The sequence below is a fragment of the Ascaphus truei genome, chromosome 19 (assembly GCF_040206685.1).
Source record: "Ascaphus truei isolate aAscTru1 chromosome 19, aAscTru1.hap1, whole genome shotgun sequence".
NCBI classification, from domain to species: Eukaryota; Metazoa; Chordata; class Amphibia; order Anura; family Ascaphidae; genus Ascaphus; species Ascaphus truei.
The window spans coordinates 6,763,676-6,780,989 of NC_134501.1; the positions used below are offsets into that span (position 1 = coordinate 6,763,676).

The window sequence follows — 17,314 nt, forward strand, 5'->3', positions numbered from 1 at the left end:
GGAAGACACGAGGGATGACGTTGCGGCTTCCTATTGGCCCGCAAGACGCGGGACTTTTAAACAGCCATAATGTGAACCCAGCCTGGGCTCCTACCGGCAGCACCTACAGAAAGGTCATTATCTCGGGAAGCAGGGGGTCCCTGGAGCTGAAATCAATGCGGTTTAGCTCCGGAGACAGACAGACAGACAGATCTATACATATAGATCTATCATAGTGTTACTTGGAGTGCTTCTTTAAAAGGGAGTTTTCTTTTTGCAACATGGATTAAAGAGCACCATATATTTCAGTACTAATAACTCCCACGCATTAGTATTATGGGAATCGGGCGCGCTTTTAACTCGCCTCCGTGGGGGAGCTTTTTTCTTGATCTCCTTTGGTCTGCCGATTCTATTCTCTCCGGGTTTAGCTGCTTCTGGACCGGGACCGGTCTTTGGGGGTTTTACGGGTGCTGCTACTGGCGCAGTGGGAGGTGCCGGCGGCTTCTTCACAGTTGGTTTTTCTCTGAATAGGTACAAAAGCCCCGAGGCACAATTACAAACGGCGCGGGTACACTTTGCAAACTCTCAAAACCAAACATAGGTCGTACTTACCCTTTAACTGCAATTGGGGCAGGCTCCCCCCCTTTGGTCTTGGTGGGGGCTTTGTGTGGAGAAGGACTGGGTGAAGGAGAGGGAGAGGTGGAGAAGGATCGGGATCTGACGGCAAAAGACAACAGGCCAGGTTTACTAAGCACTCTTCTGCCGTAGTAGCACAACATGGGAAGAGAGCTGATGGAAATATTACAAAGCAGATAAAACCCATTCACAAGTCTTAAATAACACACCAGCCATTGGGACACGTGCTCTTTCTGGGGGTCATCACCTGCCGGTCCCAGGGAGGACAGTGTATAGAGACTGCTCATTTGGAGTGGGGCATGTTAAAGTGCTGCCCCAGTGGCGATATGTTGGGTTAGATATTTAGGGTTTATTGTAATTAATCTATTTTTTTTTTAACGCTCATGTTAACATATTATAGATATTAATATTGTCTCACATTTACTGTGTATTTACAGATAGTTGCTACAGAGTAGCACTTGGATTGTAAGCTCTTCGGGGCAGGGACTCCTTTCTCATGTTACTTGTATGTCTCAAGCTCATATTCCATTATGTTATATTATTATATCCCATGTATTACACCTGTAAAGCGCCAAGTACATGGATGGCGCTATAGAAAGACATGTATACATACAGTAGCACCAGCGCCTGAACAAAATGATAATGTTGGGATAATTCATGTATCTAAATAAGAGCTATACGAGTATACTTCAAGTTCAGGAGCATTTCATTTGATAGAGGAAATCTTTCAGCACCAGTGTCAGCTTCCTGGACCGGGAAATACCAGTCGGCCAAGCAAGGTTTCCACTTCCACGGTAAAAATAAGCGAGAAAGGCGTCGCCATGCAATGCATCACAAAATTTAAAGGGACAACAAGGCTATTCCTTAGAGCAGGGGTGAGCAACGCCAGTCCTCAAAGACCACCAACTGGTCAGGTTTTCAGGATATTCTTCAGCACAATCTTCGACTGAGCCACTGATTGAGCCACCTGTGCTAAAGCTAGGATATCCTGAAAACCTGACCTGTTGGTGGCCCTTGAGGACTGGAGTTGCCCACCCCTGCTATAACGCTATGATTTGCAATGTAAATGGTTGGTACATATGGAGTATCACTAATTGTGGTTTATCCGCTCCATCATCCTGCACTGTTCGAGCAGCAAGAACTAAAGCAGGAGAACAAGCCAGGTTGCTATAAAACAGCCATGAACCATCGTGGGAGAAAGACTCATCGAAATCAGACACTTATTCACACACACACACCAGCCAAAAATGTATCTATGAGCATACGCCCCGGGAGAAAGCTGGCGGTTACCTGGACCTGCTGCCCGAGAAGGAGCTGTGACGAGAAGATCGGCTGGAGTAAGAGCTATACGAGGACGATCTAGAGCGTGAGGATCCAGAACCAGAGTACGAAGACGAATGAGAGGATGACCTTGAAAACAAAACATGGCAATAAGGGACCATATTCAGTGCTGGAGTATCAGGGGGTACTGTAGGACAGAACGGTGGCATAGTGATACAGGTCTGCGAGACAGTTGGGTCCTGGATGCTTAGGGGCAGCCTGAGAAGCTTAGGCAGACCTGTTCGTGAACAGATTAATACTGGGAGGGAACATGTGCTGTAGGGCAGAAGTTCAGCGACACTTCTGGATTTCAGGATTTGCCAAGGGTTAAAGTGACCAGATGGTGCGAGTGTCAGGATCTCTACGAACGTATCCGGCAACTTCAGGACAGACCAGAGGCTCAGTAATCATGGTTAATGAGTGACCCGTTTTTGACGCTGCATTAAGTTATTTTTCAGAAGGCCCGTCTGTGGATGGAAGTGTCAGATCGTGCTCTGCTCTTACCTCGATGAATTGGACCCCGACGCGGATGACGCAGATGTGCGTCTCCTCCTCCTCCCCCGGCTGGGTGATGCCGAGATGCCGAGTTTCTTTTTTGGGGACTTGGATCGACGCCAGGGGTCCTTCCACTCGTCCGCCCTTTTTACCTGGGGGGTACCACCTGCTGCAGGTGGGGTGGCGGTAGTAGTGGTGGCGGTGGTATTAGCGGTGGTAGCAGCAGAAGCAGCAGCAGCAGCATTGGGGGTTACCAAAGCAGTGACAGGGGCCTCCTTCTTTGGTGCCTCATTTGGGCGGCTGCAAGGACAAGAAAATGTGGTTATGGTTACCCCGTTACACAGCAAAAAGGACTCTACCTAAATACGATATCTGCTGCTATCCAAGCTGGTTGAGGGTGCACAGAACCTCTCCCCCATCCCATTCCCCAATTTCTCTTCCAGTTGAAATAATCTAATAAGACGCATACACGCACTAGAGGAGACAAATAAAAGCAGATCGGGAGAGGAAAAATCCCATCCCTAAGAGTCCCTAACTGTAGAGTTCCCTAAGAGTTATATATATATATATATATATAGAAAACGGGGAGACAGCTGGCACTCCAAAGACAAAACAATAATTGCGGTGCATGTCCCATAAGGATAAATAGGAAAAGGTAGTCAACTCCAGCAAGAGTAAACAAAAGACAGCACTCAGTGGTAAATGAAAAAAGACCTGTAATCAGATAAACAGCAGCACAAACATATCAAATGGAAATATTACTGTGTGGTCATTTGCATGTCTAAGGCCTCGTCCAGGGTTACTGGTTGCTGGCGGAGGCGCACTGAGGCGCACTTCCGCTTGGCACTGAGCCCCTACAGCCGCAATTAGAGCGGCTTTAGTAGGGGCTCGCCTACGCTTCCGCAAGCGCGCGGAAGCGTACGTCTTAGGGAAATTTTAAATATCTCTGCTTGCCGGCGCGCAGGGCCGGTCACGTGAGCGGTTCGCCCAATGAGGGCAAACAAGCTCCGTGAAGTCACTGGCCCGCCCCCGACACGCCCCCTGACGGCACGCTGTCTAATGCTAGGGAAAGCACCCGCTTTCCCTGAGCCTCAGCGCGCCAGCGGGGAGCTTGGCCGAGGCCTTAGACAGGTTTGCAACCCCGCCTTTCACCATTATCACCCAGCACTTCCACTGCAGCAAGGGATTCTGGGAAATGACATGCAAATGAGCACACAGTGCCACCTTTTGCTTCAAATCCATTTTGACATGGACCCCTATAAGCTTATGCTTGCTGCATTGCACAGCCTGGGTTAAGATGCATAGCCAGTAAACCTACCCACAGACAGTAGTTTTGACCTTTTGTATCTCCTCAGCATGAGGCTGGTTATACCAGCTTTGCAATTTGAAGCTTTGATAGGTATCCACCACACATTAGTTAAGTCAGGGGCACGCAAACTTATTTTGTGGCGCCCCCTGCCTTACCTTCTCCTATGGCCGCTCCCCTCCTTACCTCGAGCGACGGGGTCGGGTGACTTCACGAGACCCGTGGAGTAATTTCACGTCACGTTACCAGAGCAACCGTGACGTCACATGACCCCGCAGCATCTTTTGACGCCGCGTTGCCATGGTCACGTATGCTGAAGCCGGCTGAATCCTGGTAAGCAGAGACCTCGTGCGGCTCCCCGGCATTTAAATGCCCTGGGGAAGAGCGCGGGACCTCTGCAACCACCCACGCCCCCCAGAAAATCTCGCACCCCCCAGTTAGCGCACACCTGAGTTAAGTTATGGTGTGTAAAAAGTGTGACAAAAAACCCTCCACCGTAAAGCATTCAGCAAATGGAAATATTACTGTGTGCTTGTGTGTATGTATACACAGTATATATCATATTACACCTCCCTTATTCACATGAATGACGATCTTATTCTACTATATAATGATATGGAGTTGTTTTTACTTGAAGGTGTACAGCTGTATATCAAAGCAGAAATGACCCAGGATCAAAGAATCTCCAAATGAAGCACTCAATACATATTGAATAATAAGTGGGACGGACTACAATGGTCCTACCCAGAGATATGGGATAAGGCAGTCTATAAACTGCTGTAACCAGCTGTTAAAACACCAAAATTAATAAAGTTTTAATACATTCTACTTATAATAAACCCACACAACTGAAGTATATACATAGCAAATGTAATAAATGTTAAAATAAAATCCTCACAGTGGTGTAGGCAATAGAGGTTAAGGATAACGTGTACTAATTAGTATATAAATCAAAGTAAATCCTAATAACACTCAAAGACATCCCTAGACTCAAAGGTGGCTAATGTGAACCGCTGTATCTAAAATAGTATAACAGCAAAGGTGGAATCTCTAAGTCACCAACTATGGCATAGATCTCCACAAAAGCAATTTCCCGAGAGCAACTGATAAGTACAAATGTATCTAGATGAACGATCATACAGCCATCCAAACTGCAGATAGTAACAGGTCTGAAACAAATGTAATCTAACAGAAATATATATTACACGCTACTTAAGAGTGCCAGTGACCCAAAGGATAAGGCTCTATATGTATAGTGCGCAGCTTATGTGAGTGCTAGCGCTAGTGCTACTGAACATAAAAGCACTAGCCTCTCACAAGGGTAACCCTGCAGCGTGTCCTGTCTGTCTGAAATGCGGATATAATAACAGGGCCACGGCGGTGGTCTTCTGTGAGGACCAGGAAAGATTCACAGCTTGCGTGGAATTATGGGTCAGATATATCGATGATATATTGTTATTGTGGAACGGAACAACTCCAGAAAGAGTTCATTGATGTACTCGATGATAATTCCAACAACTTGAAATTGACATATCAGATTAACATCAACAGAATTTACTTTCTGGATATTACTATCATGCAAACTGATACTGGGGTGTTAGAGACCAGTATCTTTAGAAAACCTACATCAACAAATAATTTGTAAGGGCAGCTGTGTTTTAACAGCTGGTTACAACAGTCAATAGACTGCCTTATCCCATATCTATGGCAGGGCCGTCTTAACAGCATTATAGGCCCCCAGGAAAAGCAGTGCACTGGGCCCCGCCAACTCTCCGCTACAAGTCGTCATTTTTCTCCTTCTACCGAGTTAGCGGGAGATTTGAATGTTGAGGCGGGTGATCACAAAATTAGTGTTAAATTCTGGTCTGTGCATAGATTAGTATGGGGCCCCTATGCCCACGGGGCCCCCGGGCAACTGCCCAGCGTGCCCATGCGTTAAGACGGCCCTGATCTATGGTAGGACCATTGTAGTCCGTCCCACTTATTATTCAATATGTATTGAGTGCTTCATTTGGAGATTCTTTGATACTTTTGGGGTCATTTCTGCTTTGGTTATAGTGCTTTCTCCAGTTGCACCTACATTATTACTGTGATATAATTTTCATTTGGGATTAAATTAGGTGAGCGGTTTTATATTTCTCGTTATTAGGCGTACAGCTGTACGTGGTATTTCATGACCAGCAAACCTTCTTTTTCGGGATTATTTCATTTATTTGTGCTCGTTCACGCGTCGTAGTTGGGGCTTGCAACAATGTAACAATGTGTGCTTTAAGCAACTGCGCTGCAAGTCACTGAGGGGGTTAAAATTGCACCCATGAAAATAGACGTCACCGTAAATAATTTTTTCTTTTTTAAATGGACTCCGGTCATGTGACACAAAACCTGGCAAGAGGTTTAAAGGTTAGAGATGAGCTAACCTCTTACATCAAGGGTGGGCAACTCCAGTCCTCAAGGGCCACCAGCAGGCCAGGTTCTCAGGATATCCCTGCTTCAGCACAGGGGGCTCAATCTGTGGCTCAGACGAAGACTGAGCCCCCTGTGCTGAAGCAGGGATATCCTGAAAAATTGACCGGTTGGTGGCCCTTGAGGACTGGAGTTGCCCAGCCGTCTTAGGCGTGTAATATAGTGCTCGCACGCGTCAATTAGAATTGGCTGTGTCCAGGCCTAACGTTCTATACTTCAGCCGCGCGCACAGCACTGAGCACTGAGCCGGCAGATCGGAGTAAAGACCTGAAAAGTATCTTTTCGCGCTGCTGCCGTTACACGTCACGCTCTATTAGCCAATCACAGTGAGGCTGCAATTACTTTGTATTTTGCGTCCTTTCTGAACTGCTCCAAATAACAATAACTAGCTGAATTGTGCACAGGTTCGCTCCTATGTTTCATTAAAATTACAACTATTGGAATAATTGAAAGTTTTAAAAACGACAATACCCTACAAACGTTTTTTTTTATTAAGCACGACACAGCCCGGGTAAGGCCCATAATATAGCGCACGCGTTTGCTGCCGTGCGGCACTTATAATTGGCTGCGTTAAAGCCTGACTTTATATCGTTCGGTGGTGCGCGCACGGCAGTTAGCGTTGATCCGGCAGCCGCGAGGAAAGACTCCGAATAGAGTATTTTCGCGCTGCTGCCGCTCGACGTCACACTGTATTTCCCAATCGGGGGGTGGGGGGGGGGGGGGTCAAACTTATGGTACAATTCCACAACAACTTCATCAAACCTTTATATTTCCTTAAGAATTCAATGCCACATGTTATTAATGTCATGGTGCTTGATGGCAAAAACACTTTATACTTTGTATAATACAATGCCCTTAGGGTTTGAGTAATTTATTCAAGTAAATAAATGTGATGAACAAAACCGGTACAATTTAGTCACGGAGGCTTGGGTATGGTTCCAGCATTTGCATAAATAAGTCTTTTTGAGATGGTTACCGGTTTCGCCGCTATTTCTCCCTCCAGGGTTCCCAACCAGGGTGTGATGTCATCGCCACGCCTACCCGTGCGCGTCACAGCCACGCCCATCTGTCGCTCAGAGCACTGAAGTCTATACACACAAAAAGTGTGCTTCACATGCACAAGTATTCACGCGCGCGCGCCAACTATAAAACAAGCCTAAAATCTCCTTCCCCCAGATATCCAGTAGTTAAACCGTGGCGAGTACGTGCCGTTATGCTGTCGCTGAACTGTACCTCCGCTTCACGTCACCGCTTACAACTATAAAAACAAAACGTGGGCGCCACGTGCATGCGCCCGCACGCGCACCAGCGCCTACTATATAACAATCCTTAGATAGTGGATGCGATCTTTTCTCACAGGACTAGGAGTTAAACTGTGCTGCACAAGTGACGTTTTCCTCTTATCAAGAGAGGCTTTAAAGATAAAGCCATCCACATGCTTTCCCAAAGGGCCAAAGGAAGAAGCTCAGACGTTTCCCTGCACTGAAGCAGTGCTGCAATAAACCGATACAGGAAATCCTGTATTATTATTACACCTTCCTTTCATGTTGCATTATAGGTGCACACAATGAGTCCAGTGGTGAAGACGTTTCATGCGGACATGCAATTAGTCTCATGAGGAGGCGGGAGGAAGGGCATTTGATGTCAACATGCAAAGTTTGATTTCAATCATCTTTGACGTACTGTACTGTGTGAAAGTATCTGTTCAAAGTCTTGCAATACCACTACACTGTTTTACAGGCAATCTTTTACTTTGTACAGTATTGCATAAAAAAGGCAAATCAAGCAGCTTAAAAAAAAAATGAAATATTAATTTTTTAAGTGAAACTGCTTTGCTGGCGCCTATAGGGTTTTCACGGGAAAAAAAATCCTTGTGTTGTAACGAAAAACCGTAACGCGAGTGACGTCAGTCACGGTACTACTAGGCGCTCTGTCGCTTGTGCCCGTCGTGCGTTGCCGGCGCGCTCACGCAAGAAAACTATGCCGTGTCTCGCCGCACATACGCAGTGGCGGCCGGACTCGGCGCTTGAGACTGTGGCACCCAGAGGCGCGCGCACAAATGCGCACGGGCGCCCACACACAGAGGCAGCACACACACGCAGGCATACAGACTCGCACACATGCGCACATACGCACACACACACACACGCAGACAGTTAGTATAACTATAGAAGTGAAAATAGAACAGAGGTGTGCGCCGAGCTTGCGCGTTTTAAATCACACTTCTTTGCGTTTTGCCACCGACATTGTGTTTTGAATTTTAATTAAAAATAATCACCGTCACAAATACAATATCTGTGACAAAGACAAAGTTTCACTTAAAATGCGCGTTCTCAGTACACTTTTTTTTTTAATATACGCAGCCTTTGATGACCTGTATTAAAAACTAATTACCTAAGCTGCCGATAAATGTATTCTCCCATAATCGATCAGTAAAATCCTGCTTCCCAGGGTTCACTAAATGGCTGCCTTTCAGTTTCAAGTCAATCCTTCAGTCAGTGTAACTCAGCAGCGACAAGCTATTCTTATATTACTAAGGCAACATTATTTACTGTTACAGTTTGCAGCTCAAACTGCTGGGAACATTGGCAACAGATTATCACAAACAGGAAAGTGTTACAAAGATCTTGCACTGCTGGGGAGGTGGGCTAAATCCTGCTATAGAAATCAAAAGATGCTCAGTATATCAAAACTCATTAAAAATGTCATTGAGTTGATTTTTAAAATAAATTAAAAAAAAAAGTAGTATTATCTAATACAGGGGAGCGCAAACTTTTCCCCCTACGCCCCCCTGCCGGCAGTTCTCCTCTCTCCGCATCCCCCCCCCCCCCCACCTTACCTCGGCTCCGGCATCATGACGCCGCGTTGCCATGGCCGCTGGAGCCAAGGTAAGTGAGGTTTACAGAGGCCTTCGCCGCTTTCTCGGCACTTCGTTTAAGTGCCTTCGGGAAGTGCGCGGGGCCTCTGTAAACTCCGCGCCCCCCAGAGACAGTTTGCGCACCGCTGATCTACTACTATAAAATGTATTTATTTAAAAACAAACAAACAAAAAACAAAACAAACAAAAAAAAACACAGACATGTAGAATATTGCTTGGATTTCTCATTTAAAAAAATGTCACAGCATAAAAGCCAATACATAACCCAATCCCTGCCCGGTACAGATTGCAGTTTAATATAGTTACGAGAGAACAGGGGATGTATCCAAAAGTGGAGTCCCATTTATGAAGCTTCAAAATTAAATTTTCTTATGTATTCTGTACAGATTTACTTTACTTCCCTTATTTGTCCAAATCACATGCTTCTGTGTCCAGTCATCCAGTAAAAATCACTGACCCCGATAATCTAAATACTGCTTTATCATTCAGGCCTAATCTCTTACCCAACGAAGGACCCCGAGAGGTTCGAAAACTTGTAACATCTCAACTACTTGTTGGTCCAGTAAAAGGTCTCAAACCCCCTACTACCTCTCCCTCCTTTGTTACTTCATAGCGTAATCTCGGACATTCACAGCTCTTTTGGACGTTTGGTATGAGCTCCTAAGTAGCCCATAACACAGGTTTTATGCCACAGAGATCCAGTCATTTTACTTGTTGTGTTGTTGGTTCGGGGCCAAGCTTGGAAATCTACCCTTATGCAATAGCCACTACAATGGTGCTGACTGTTATACAATGGGGGGGCTTTCATTGCAAAGCCGATATATATTGCGGAGTAAAACGGAATCTAAAGCTAAAGAGTCAACAGGAAAAGACTGAACACTGTGTGCCAATAGTTATTCAATAAACAATGCACCGGCACCTCCAGCACTGAAGTGGTTAAAGGCATATGCCAACGCCACAATATGAACGATGATCAGGCCTGCAGAGCCAGTCTTTGGAAGGTGTTTCAGTGTCTTGGCAGGCGTTCGTTTTTCCCAGACCAAGCAGGAATTTGGTATCTTTGCTGGATACTTAAAGTGCGACGGTAAATTAAGTGAGATCTCCTATAGCGAAGGACTGAATTTCACAGGAGAGCAGGACTTCTCCAGGCGTATGAGACGAGGAAGGTTGCCGGGTGGATTCCAGGTAAGAATGGCCACGCTCATGTTCTAAAGCTGATCTAGCTGCTGGGTTGAAGTAGGGTACAGTAGGGCGCAGTTGGGCGCTCTGCTATTGGCCACAATAGAAGTTTGAGAGTAATGAGTTGCTTCACAGCCAAGTACATTGTTTAATTGCACCATGAAAGGACAGGTTAAACAGGTTAGGTTTGGCAGATAAATTCGGCAGTGGCACGCAGGGCCACATTATTTTACAAGTTTACAAACAAGAGTGCCAATTACCAAACAGCTGCTTTAACTCTTTCAGTGCTAGAGGGGGACAAACGTATGGCAAAGCCTACTGAAAAAAACTGCCAGACAAGTACCCAATGTCTAATCAGAGGGCAAATGTTTAGCACTTGTATACCAACAAAACCTTCTATGGCAGGGGTGGCCAACTCAAACCCTCAAGGGCCCCCAACAGGTCAGGTTTTCAGGATAGCCCTGCTTCAGCACAGATGGCACAGTCATAATGACTGAGCCACCTGTGCTGAACCGCGCCTCTCCCCCCCCCGAATCCCGAGATACCAACCGGCTAAGTTACTTCATGTTTTTCAAATGGCCAATCAACAGAAAGCCACAACCAGTAGGGGTTAATGCTGCTTTAAGAGGCGAGTAATATCACCAACCTAGCGACTCGCCAATATGGTCACGTACAGTCCGTGCTGCTTATTTAAAGACGCAGCGAGCAGGATCGGAAGAAAAAGCATAAACCAATTCACTGGAAGGGGAGCCAGCAATTCACAGCGCTTCTGCCACCATGAGTGCCGTGGAAATGAACAAACCGAATGAATCATACTATGGCTTAAACAGGAATGTAATGAGCATGTGACCGGATCTCACATGAAGCAGGAAGCCTCCAAGAAATTATCTAACGCAACCTATATTTCACGTATTTTGAAAGCTGCCTTTTAGCTGCTAGCAGTCAATACACTGACAGGGAGTTGCCTGAATGTGAGCCACACTTGTGACAAAAGAATAGGACATTTGACAACTTTCCCCTGAACCACTCATGTTTATTTACATTTCCCACAGCACAGGGTCGCTATTTATGGATGATGGGTGAGACCTGGGCCCAACGATTAGTGCAGAAGAGCCACGTACAGCAATATATTTTTAGATATTGGTTTATAAACTACCTTCGCTTTTTCTTGATCACACAGGTTTTCCCCAATCAGCTTCACCAATATTGGCAGATTACGGTCGTAAATGGTTTTTGCTTTATAATGGTGTGCTCACCGCTGCGTTATAGGAACCTCCCTAGTATTATTTTATGGGTTACTTTAGGTAACAGGTGGCTTATTTAATGGCATCTTTCATGGTACTACGAGAGTAAAACTGGAGGCCCTACATTTAAAAAGCTATTCAAGATCGTACATTTTCAGAGATGTGTTGCCTATTGGTGTGGCGGCTTTTACCAAAGGTGGCTACTATATGGTCTTCTATAGCAGGGGTGTTCAACTCTAGTCCTCAAGCCCCCCCAACCCACATAACAGTTCAGGTTTTCAGGATATCCCAGCTTCAGCACCAGTGACTCAATCAGTCCCTGCTTTAGCACAGACTAATTGAGCCACCTGTGCTGAAGCTGGGATATCCTTAAAACCTGACCTGTTGGGGGGGTTGGGGGGGTCTTGAGGACTGGAGTTGAGCACCGATGCATTACAATGCAATTTAAAGATGCAATACCACAGTTGCTCAGAAAACAGTTTATTTTAATTTTATTACAGTCTAACTGGCTTTCCTGAAGACATCTTCCGGTGCTATAATAAACCAGGCTATTCTCCTTTCATTTTTCGGGAGAAATTATTACACGTTGAATTTCGTAGGGGAAGTCTTTCTTCCCCTTTATCCCACCCTGTCCTTATCAGAGATCTAATAAAGATAAGGGGAGGTGGGGAGAAGGGACACTGGCTGTACCAGCACTCGCTCATCACACAGTGACATCACACACACAAGGAAGCAGCCAGAGAAAATCAAACCCTTCCCAAGTCTCACTTAAAAAAATAAATGTTAAAACAGTGTAAAATGTGTGTTAAAAAAAAGGGTATCAAATCACCTTATACGGGTCATTGGAATGAGATGACCTTGGAGGGATTGTCCACTTTAAGGCTGTGAGGTTAGTCAAGAGGTTGGTGGAAGATGCCCTCAGAATGCTAGGCCGCGCCCAGGGTGAAAGCAGCGCACTGGCGCTCGAGCACCGTGACATCAGGTGCTCATGTTGCTCGGGCGATTCCTGGCCTTGCTAGTTGCGCGTGAAGGGGGGCGTGCCCGTGACACCGCGTGAACTGTTGGCCCTCATTGGCAGAACCGCGCTCGTGACCAGGGCAAGCGCGACAAAGACAACATTTTTTTTCACGCTGCACGCATCGCGCTTCCCCACGCTCACGTGCAGTATGGACGCTACAATTGAGTTTCATTGTTTTGATTGCGCGCTCGCTCTCACCCTCGACGAGGCATTGGAAGCAGAGGCGAGAAGCTGAATCATACAATTTTACCTGCTTGGCAAACAAAACAATGTTGGTTTCCTCATCTAAGTGTAATACATTAAAGTCTCAGAGCCATATTCTGAATGGCACAAGTAAAAATTCCAATAAAGATGAACAACTCGCTGTGAATGTTTAAGAAGGCTCTAACGATTCAAATAATGCAGGAATTGTACAAGCCAAATCACAATGGTAGCCATCATTGAACAGCCACAGGAAACCTAACATTTCTCCTAGAAACCGAACCATGAAAGAGTCAGAACAAAATACGGTATAAGGATATAAAGTAAAAAATAATATCCGTACAACAAAGTTATTTTACCTTTGGACAAGGTAAGTAGAGGCAGTCTGAATCAACTACCAGAAGTGTGTAATAAAAGGAGAAAAACCCCCACAGGGATTAACACACACTACTACGACACACTCAGGTCTCAGGTGTGGCTGTGACATTTTCCTGCCGCTTCTTGCGCATACAAATGATACCTCCTGTTACGTAACCACTCTCCTTCCTTTATATTTGCATACAGTACAACGAATGGTCAGCTTATCTGCTACTGTAGCATGTTGCCAGATCCCCAAACTTTGTGACGTCAAAACTGTCTAGGGTTTGAAATGCTTCCTCAAGGGAGCTGATAATATCAACTGTTACACACTGGCAGGCTTCCACGGAATCTGGATTCCAACACCATGAAATCAGGCGGATAGGCACGTAGCCCTTAAAGAGGCAGTCCGTGCCACACTTTGGTTTTAATATATGCCGCCTTTGATTACCTTTATTGAAAAGTAACTACCTAAACTGACGATCGATTCGTTCTCCCGTGATCGATCAGCAAAGATCCTGCTTCCCAGGGTCCAATAAATGGCCACCTTTCAGTTTCAATCAATCCTTCAGTCCGTGTAACTCAGCAGCTACGATGTATCCTTATATTACCAAGATAACATTATCTATTGTTACAGTTTGCAGCTCAAACTGCTGGGAACATTTGCAACAGATTATCACAAACAGGAAAGTGTTACAAAGATCTTGCACTGCTGGGGAGGTGGGATAAAACTGCTATAGAAATCAAAGGATGCTCCGTGTATTAGAACACAAAAAATGGCATTAAAAGTGTAGGATACTGCATGGATTGCTCCAGGGGAATATTTCCAATATGCAGCGAGTATGTGGTTTTGTATTAAATTGTATTACCATCTAAAACTCCCCCCCCCCCACCATTTGTTTCCTTAAAATAACAATGTGCCATTTTATTTAAGACCCTTTTTACTCCGCTGTGAACCCTGTGTTACATTCGGCTTCCCCAGCACTTGCAGTGATTCCCATTTGTCATGACAGCCACTCAGAAATTCTCAGCACTTGAGGGTATCAATTCTAGCTAAAGTATACATGACGGCTGAGTTGGGATCTATACCAATACGATAGTAATATCGTAATATAAAATGACCACAAGTCGACATGGGCTTCGTTTATTGCTACCGGTCATTGTTTTAGTGCCACCCAGCGACATGCAGTTTCAGATCAGACGGAGGGCCACGGTAATGGGATCTCACCCCCCAAAAATAGGATAACGGCACCTCCTCCCCGATGTGCCGTGTTTGCCGACTTCTTCCGAGGTCGCACCATTCTGATGTTCACAGAAAGGGTATTTTACTTGTTTTAAAATATAAATGTATTAATATAATCGTTTTTATTTCATATAGATAAAACGGATAAAGTACACCATTGTGCGAAACGCGTAGGAGAGCCGTGTACCTCCTTTTTTTAACCACGCTTCATTACAACTTTTATTTGTTTTGGACCCTTCTCCCCTGGCTGTGGGCTGCTTTTTCCTGCCCAGATGAGACTACAATCTATTGTTGGTGCCTGAGGCACAGGGAGATAAAGTGACTTCCCCAAGGTCACAAGGAGCGGGCGCCGGGAAATGAACCAGGGTCCCCTGCTTAACACTCGGTGTCTTTATTCAGTGAGCCGCTCCTTCAGCACTAAAGAATATGTAATTTATAATACATGTTAACGCAGCAATACATGCTGCTGGCTTGTTTTTATACATATATATCTACGGTACCTTATATGAAACAAGGGGTCCCCAGGAGCAGAATTTCGGCACTCCACGCTATGAGCACCCAACCTGCTCTATTTCATTTTACCACTCCCTTCCAAGGATTCGTGTCCTGAAAAAGCACTATGGCTACTGAGGTCAGCCTCACTCTGGTAGCCAATAAAAAGCCGTGACCTCATTGGGAGGGGACATTGCAGCTCCCCATCGGGTATTGGGAGGGGACATTGCAGCTCCCCATCGGGTATTGGGAGGGGACATTGCAGCTCCCCATCGGGTATTGGGAGGGGACATTGCAGCTTCTCATCGGGTATTGGGAGGGGACATTGCAGCTTCCCATCTGGTATTGGGAGGGGACATTGCAGCTTCTCATCGGGTATTGGGAGGGGACATTGCAGCTTAATTAAAAAAAAGTTTAGTGTGCTATTTTTCATTCGTAAAATATATTGTCACGAATACAGTACATGAGATAGATAGAGATATAGATAGAAATCTATAGATCTATATATATATATATGAAAAAAGCAATCCACCCCAGCAGGAGTGGACACAGGACAGCACTCAAAGGTAAGCAAGAAAACTTGTATTGCAAGTAAAACACAGCACAAACATGTCATGTGTCCGCTCTTGCTGGGGTGGATTGCTTTTTTTTCTGTCTATTGGTATAGGATATGCACCGCAAATTTTCTTGGTATTTGAAGTGCCAGCTGCCCTGTCTATCTATATATCTATATCTATATTAATCATGGGAACAATTTTGTTACTGCCCAACCCTAAAAGTTTGTTTTTTCCCCCTTTAAAAATAAATAAATAGATCAACTACAAATAAAAAAAGCCAGTTTTCAGCACAAAACCAAGCGCTAGATCGACAAGGTTCCATTAAATCAGGGCTCCCGCCAGGTTACCGAAATCAGGAACGGACGTCATGTTAAGTTAAAACATATCCACAAAGCTAATTATATGCAGAAACAACAGCTGCGCTATATGCCATCAGCACAGGCTTAAGCCCGTCACTAACCTATAGACATACAATATACGTCATGAAAATCTACACCCTGAAGGCTCATTGTACATACTGCATTCCCTACCAGCTAGAGCATCTCATATGCCCTTCCAGGAAGGGCAGATGAGATGAAATAACCCAGACCACTACAAGATTAGTCATCATTGGGGAAAGAGGGACCCGCATGGAATACTGTAACCCCATAGATACCACCCCCCACAATGCTGCAGTGCATTTGAAGCAAAAGGTGACCGTGTGCTCATTTGCATGTAGGAGATGAGGGTGAAAAGCAGGGTTGTAGACCTGTCAGACATTTAAATACGTGTGCACAAAGCGAAGTACAAAAACAACTTTTGGAACTTCAGTGCCCTTTAGACGTACAATGTACGTCATAAAGTCTACACCCTGGAGGCCCATATGACGTACATTGTACGTCCTGCATTTCCCCCCTCCCACCTCCAGTCGTCAGAGCTTTAAATCAGCCATTACCAGCTGGAGTCTCTCAGCTACCCTTCAAGGAAAGGCAGATGCCATTAAAAACCCAGATGTGATTTTTGTTAGCTGACCATCCTAATTTCTTATATCTCCCCTGTGACGCGAGGGGGAGCGAGTAGATTGCCACTTATTGGGGAACAGGGGGGGGGGGGGGAGAAAGAGTACCCCATACATTTATTTTCAGGGGAAAACATTACCTATGTCCGAATTCCTTGTGGTGTGTACACTCATAAAATATATACTTTATGGGAGTAGGTTTATGCCAGAGGGTAATTTTCCCTTTCCAGTGATGGCGGGAACCTTGTGTATTCAGCCATGAAAAATTCCCTTACACAGTCTTACTATTGTGGCCTCTTTTTGGCCAAATTAGTATGAAAAGTTATACGCATCGGGTATCGGTGTACTCGAAGGATCCAGAGAGATCAAATATAGTCTTCCTCCAATGATTACACTGAACTCGTGGGAAGAATTTTGATGCAAAGTCTGAAGTTAGTGTAGATTTGAGAGAAATGTAAAGACAACAGTGTTCAACAAAACTTCCCGGACAATGTTTTTGCGGAAACATGTTACCCATGCCTACATTTCCCGAGATATGTCATTTCAGAAAATATATTCTTTTATGGGGGCATTTTTTTACTAAAGGATAGATTTGCCTTTCCAATGATGGAGAACCTCCAAGACAGGTACCAATAAAAACCTACATTTGTATTGAAAAAAACAAAACAATACTGTATACAGGCATACCCCGCTTTAAGTACACTCACTTTAAGTACACTCGCGAGTAAGTACATATCGCCCAATAGGCAAACGGCAGCTCACGCATGCGCCTGTCATCACATCCTGAACAGCAATACCGGCTCCCTACCTGTACCGAAGCTGTGCGCAAGCGGGGAGACTATAGAGCATGTTACACATGCGTTATTTACATCAGTTATGCACGTATATGACAATTGCAGTACAGTACATGCATCGATAAGTGGGGAAAAGGTAGTGCTTCACTTTAAGT

At 45.1% G+C, this 17,314-nt stretch overlaps 1 protein-coding gene across 5 annotated transcripts in view; it reads right to left on the bottom strand.

The window, feature by feature from the left end:
• ZC3H18 (zinc finger CCCH-type containing 18) overlaps positions 1-17,314 on the bottom strand; it is a 71,115-nt gene that overhangs the window by 8,286 nt on the left and 45,515 nt on the right. For all 5 annotated transcript variants that reach the window (XM_075576406.1, XM_075576403.1, XM_075576402.1 and 2 more), the window contains exons 10-13: positions 2,440-2,730; positions 1,906-2,025; positions 592-696; positions 344-502 (exon numbers count right to left, since the gene is read on the bottom strand). In XM_075576406.1, coding sequence (XP_075432521.1) covers positions 344-502; positions 592-696; positions 1,906-2,025; positions 2,440-2,730 — 675 coding nt within the window. The remainder of the gene's footprint in view (positions 1-343; positions 503-591; positions 697-1,905; positions 2,026-2,439; positions 2,731-17,314) is intronic.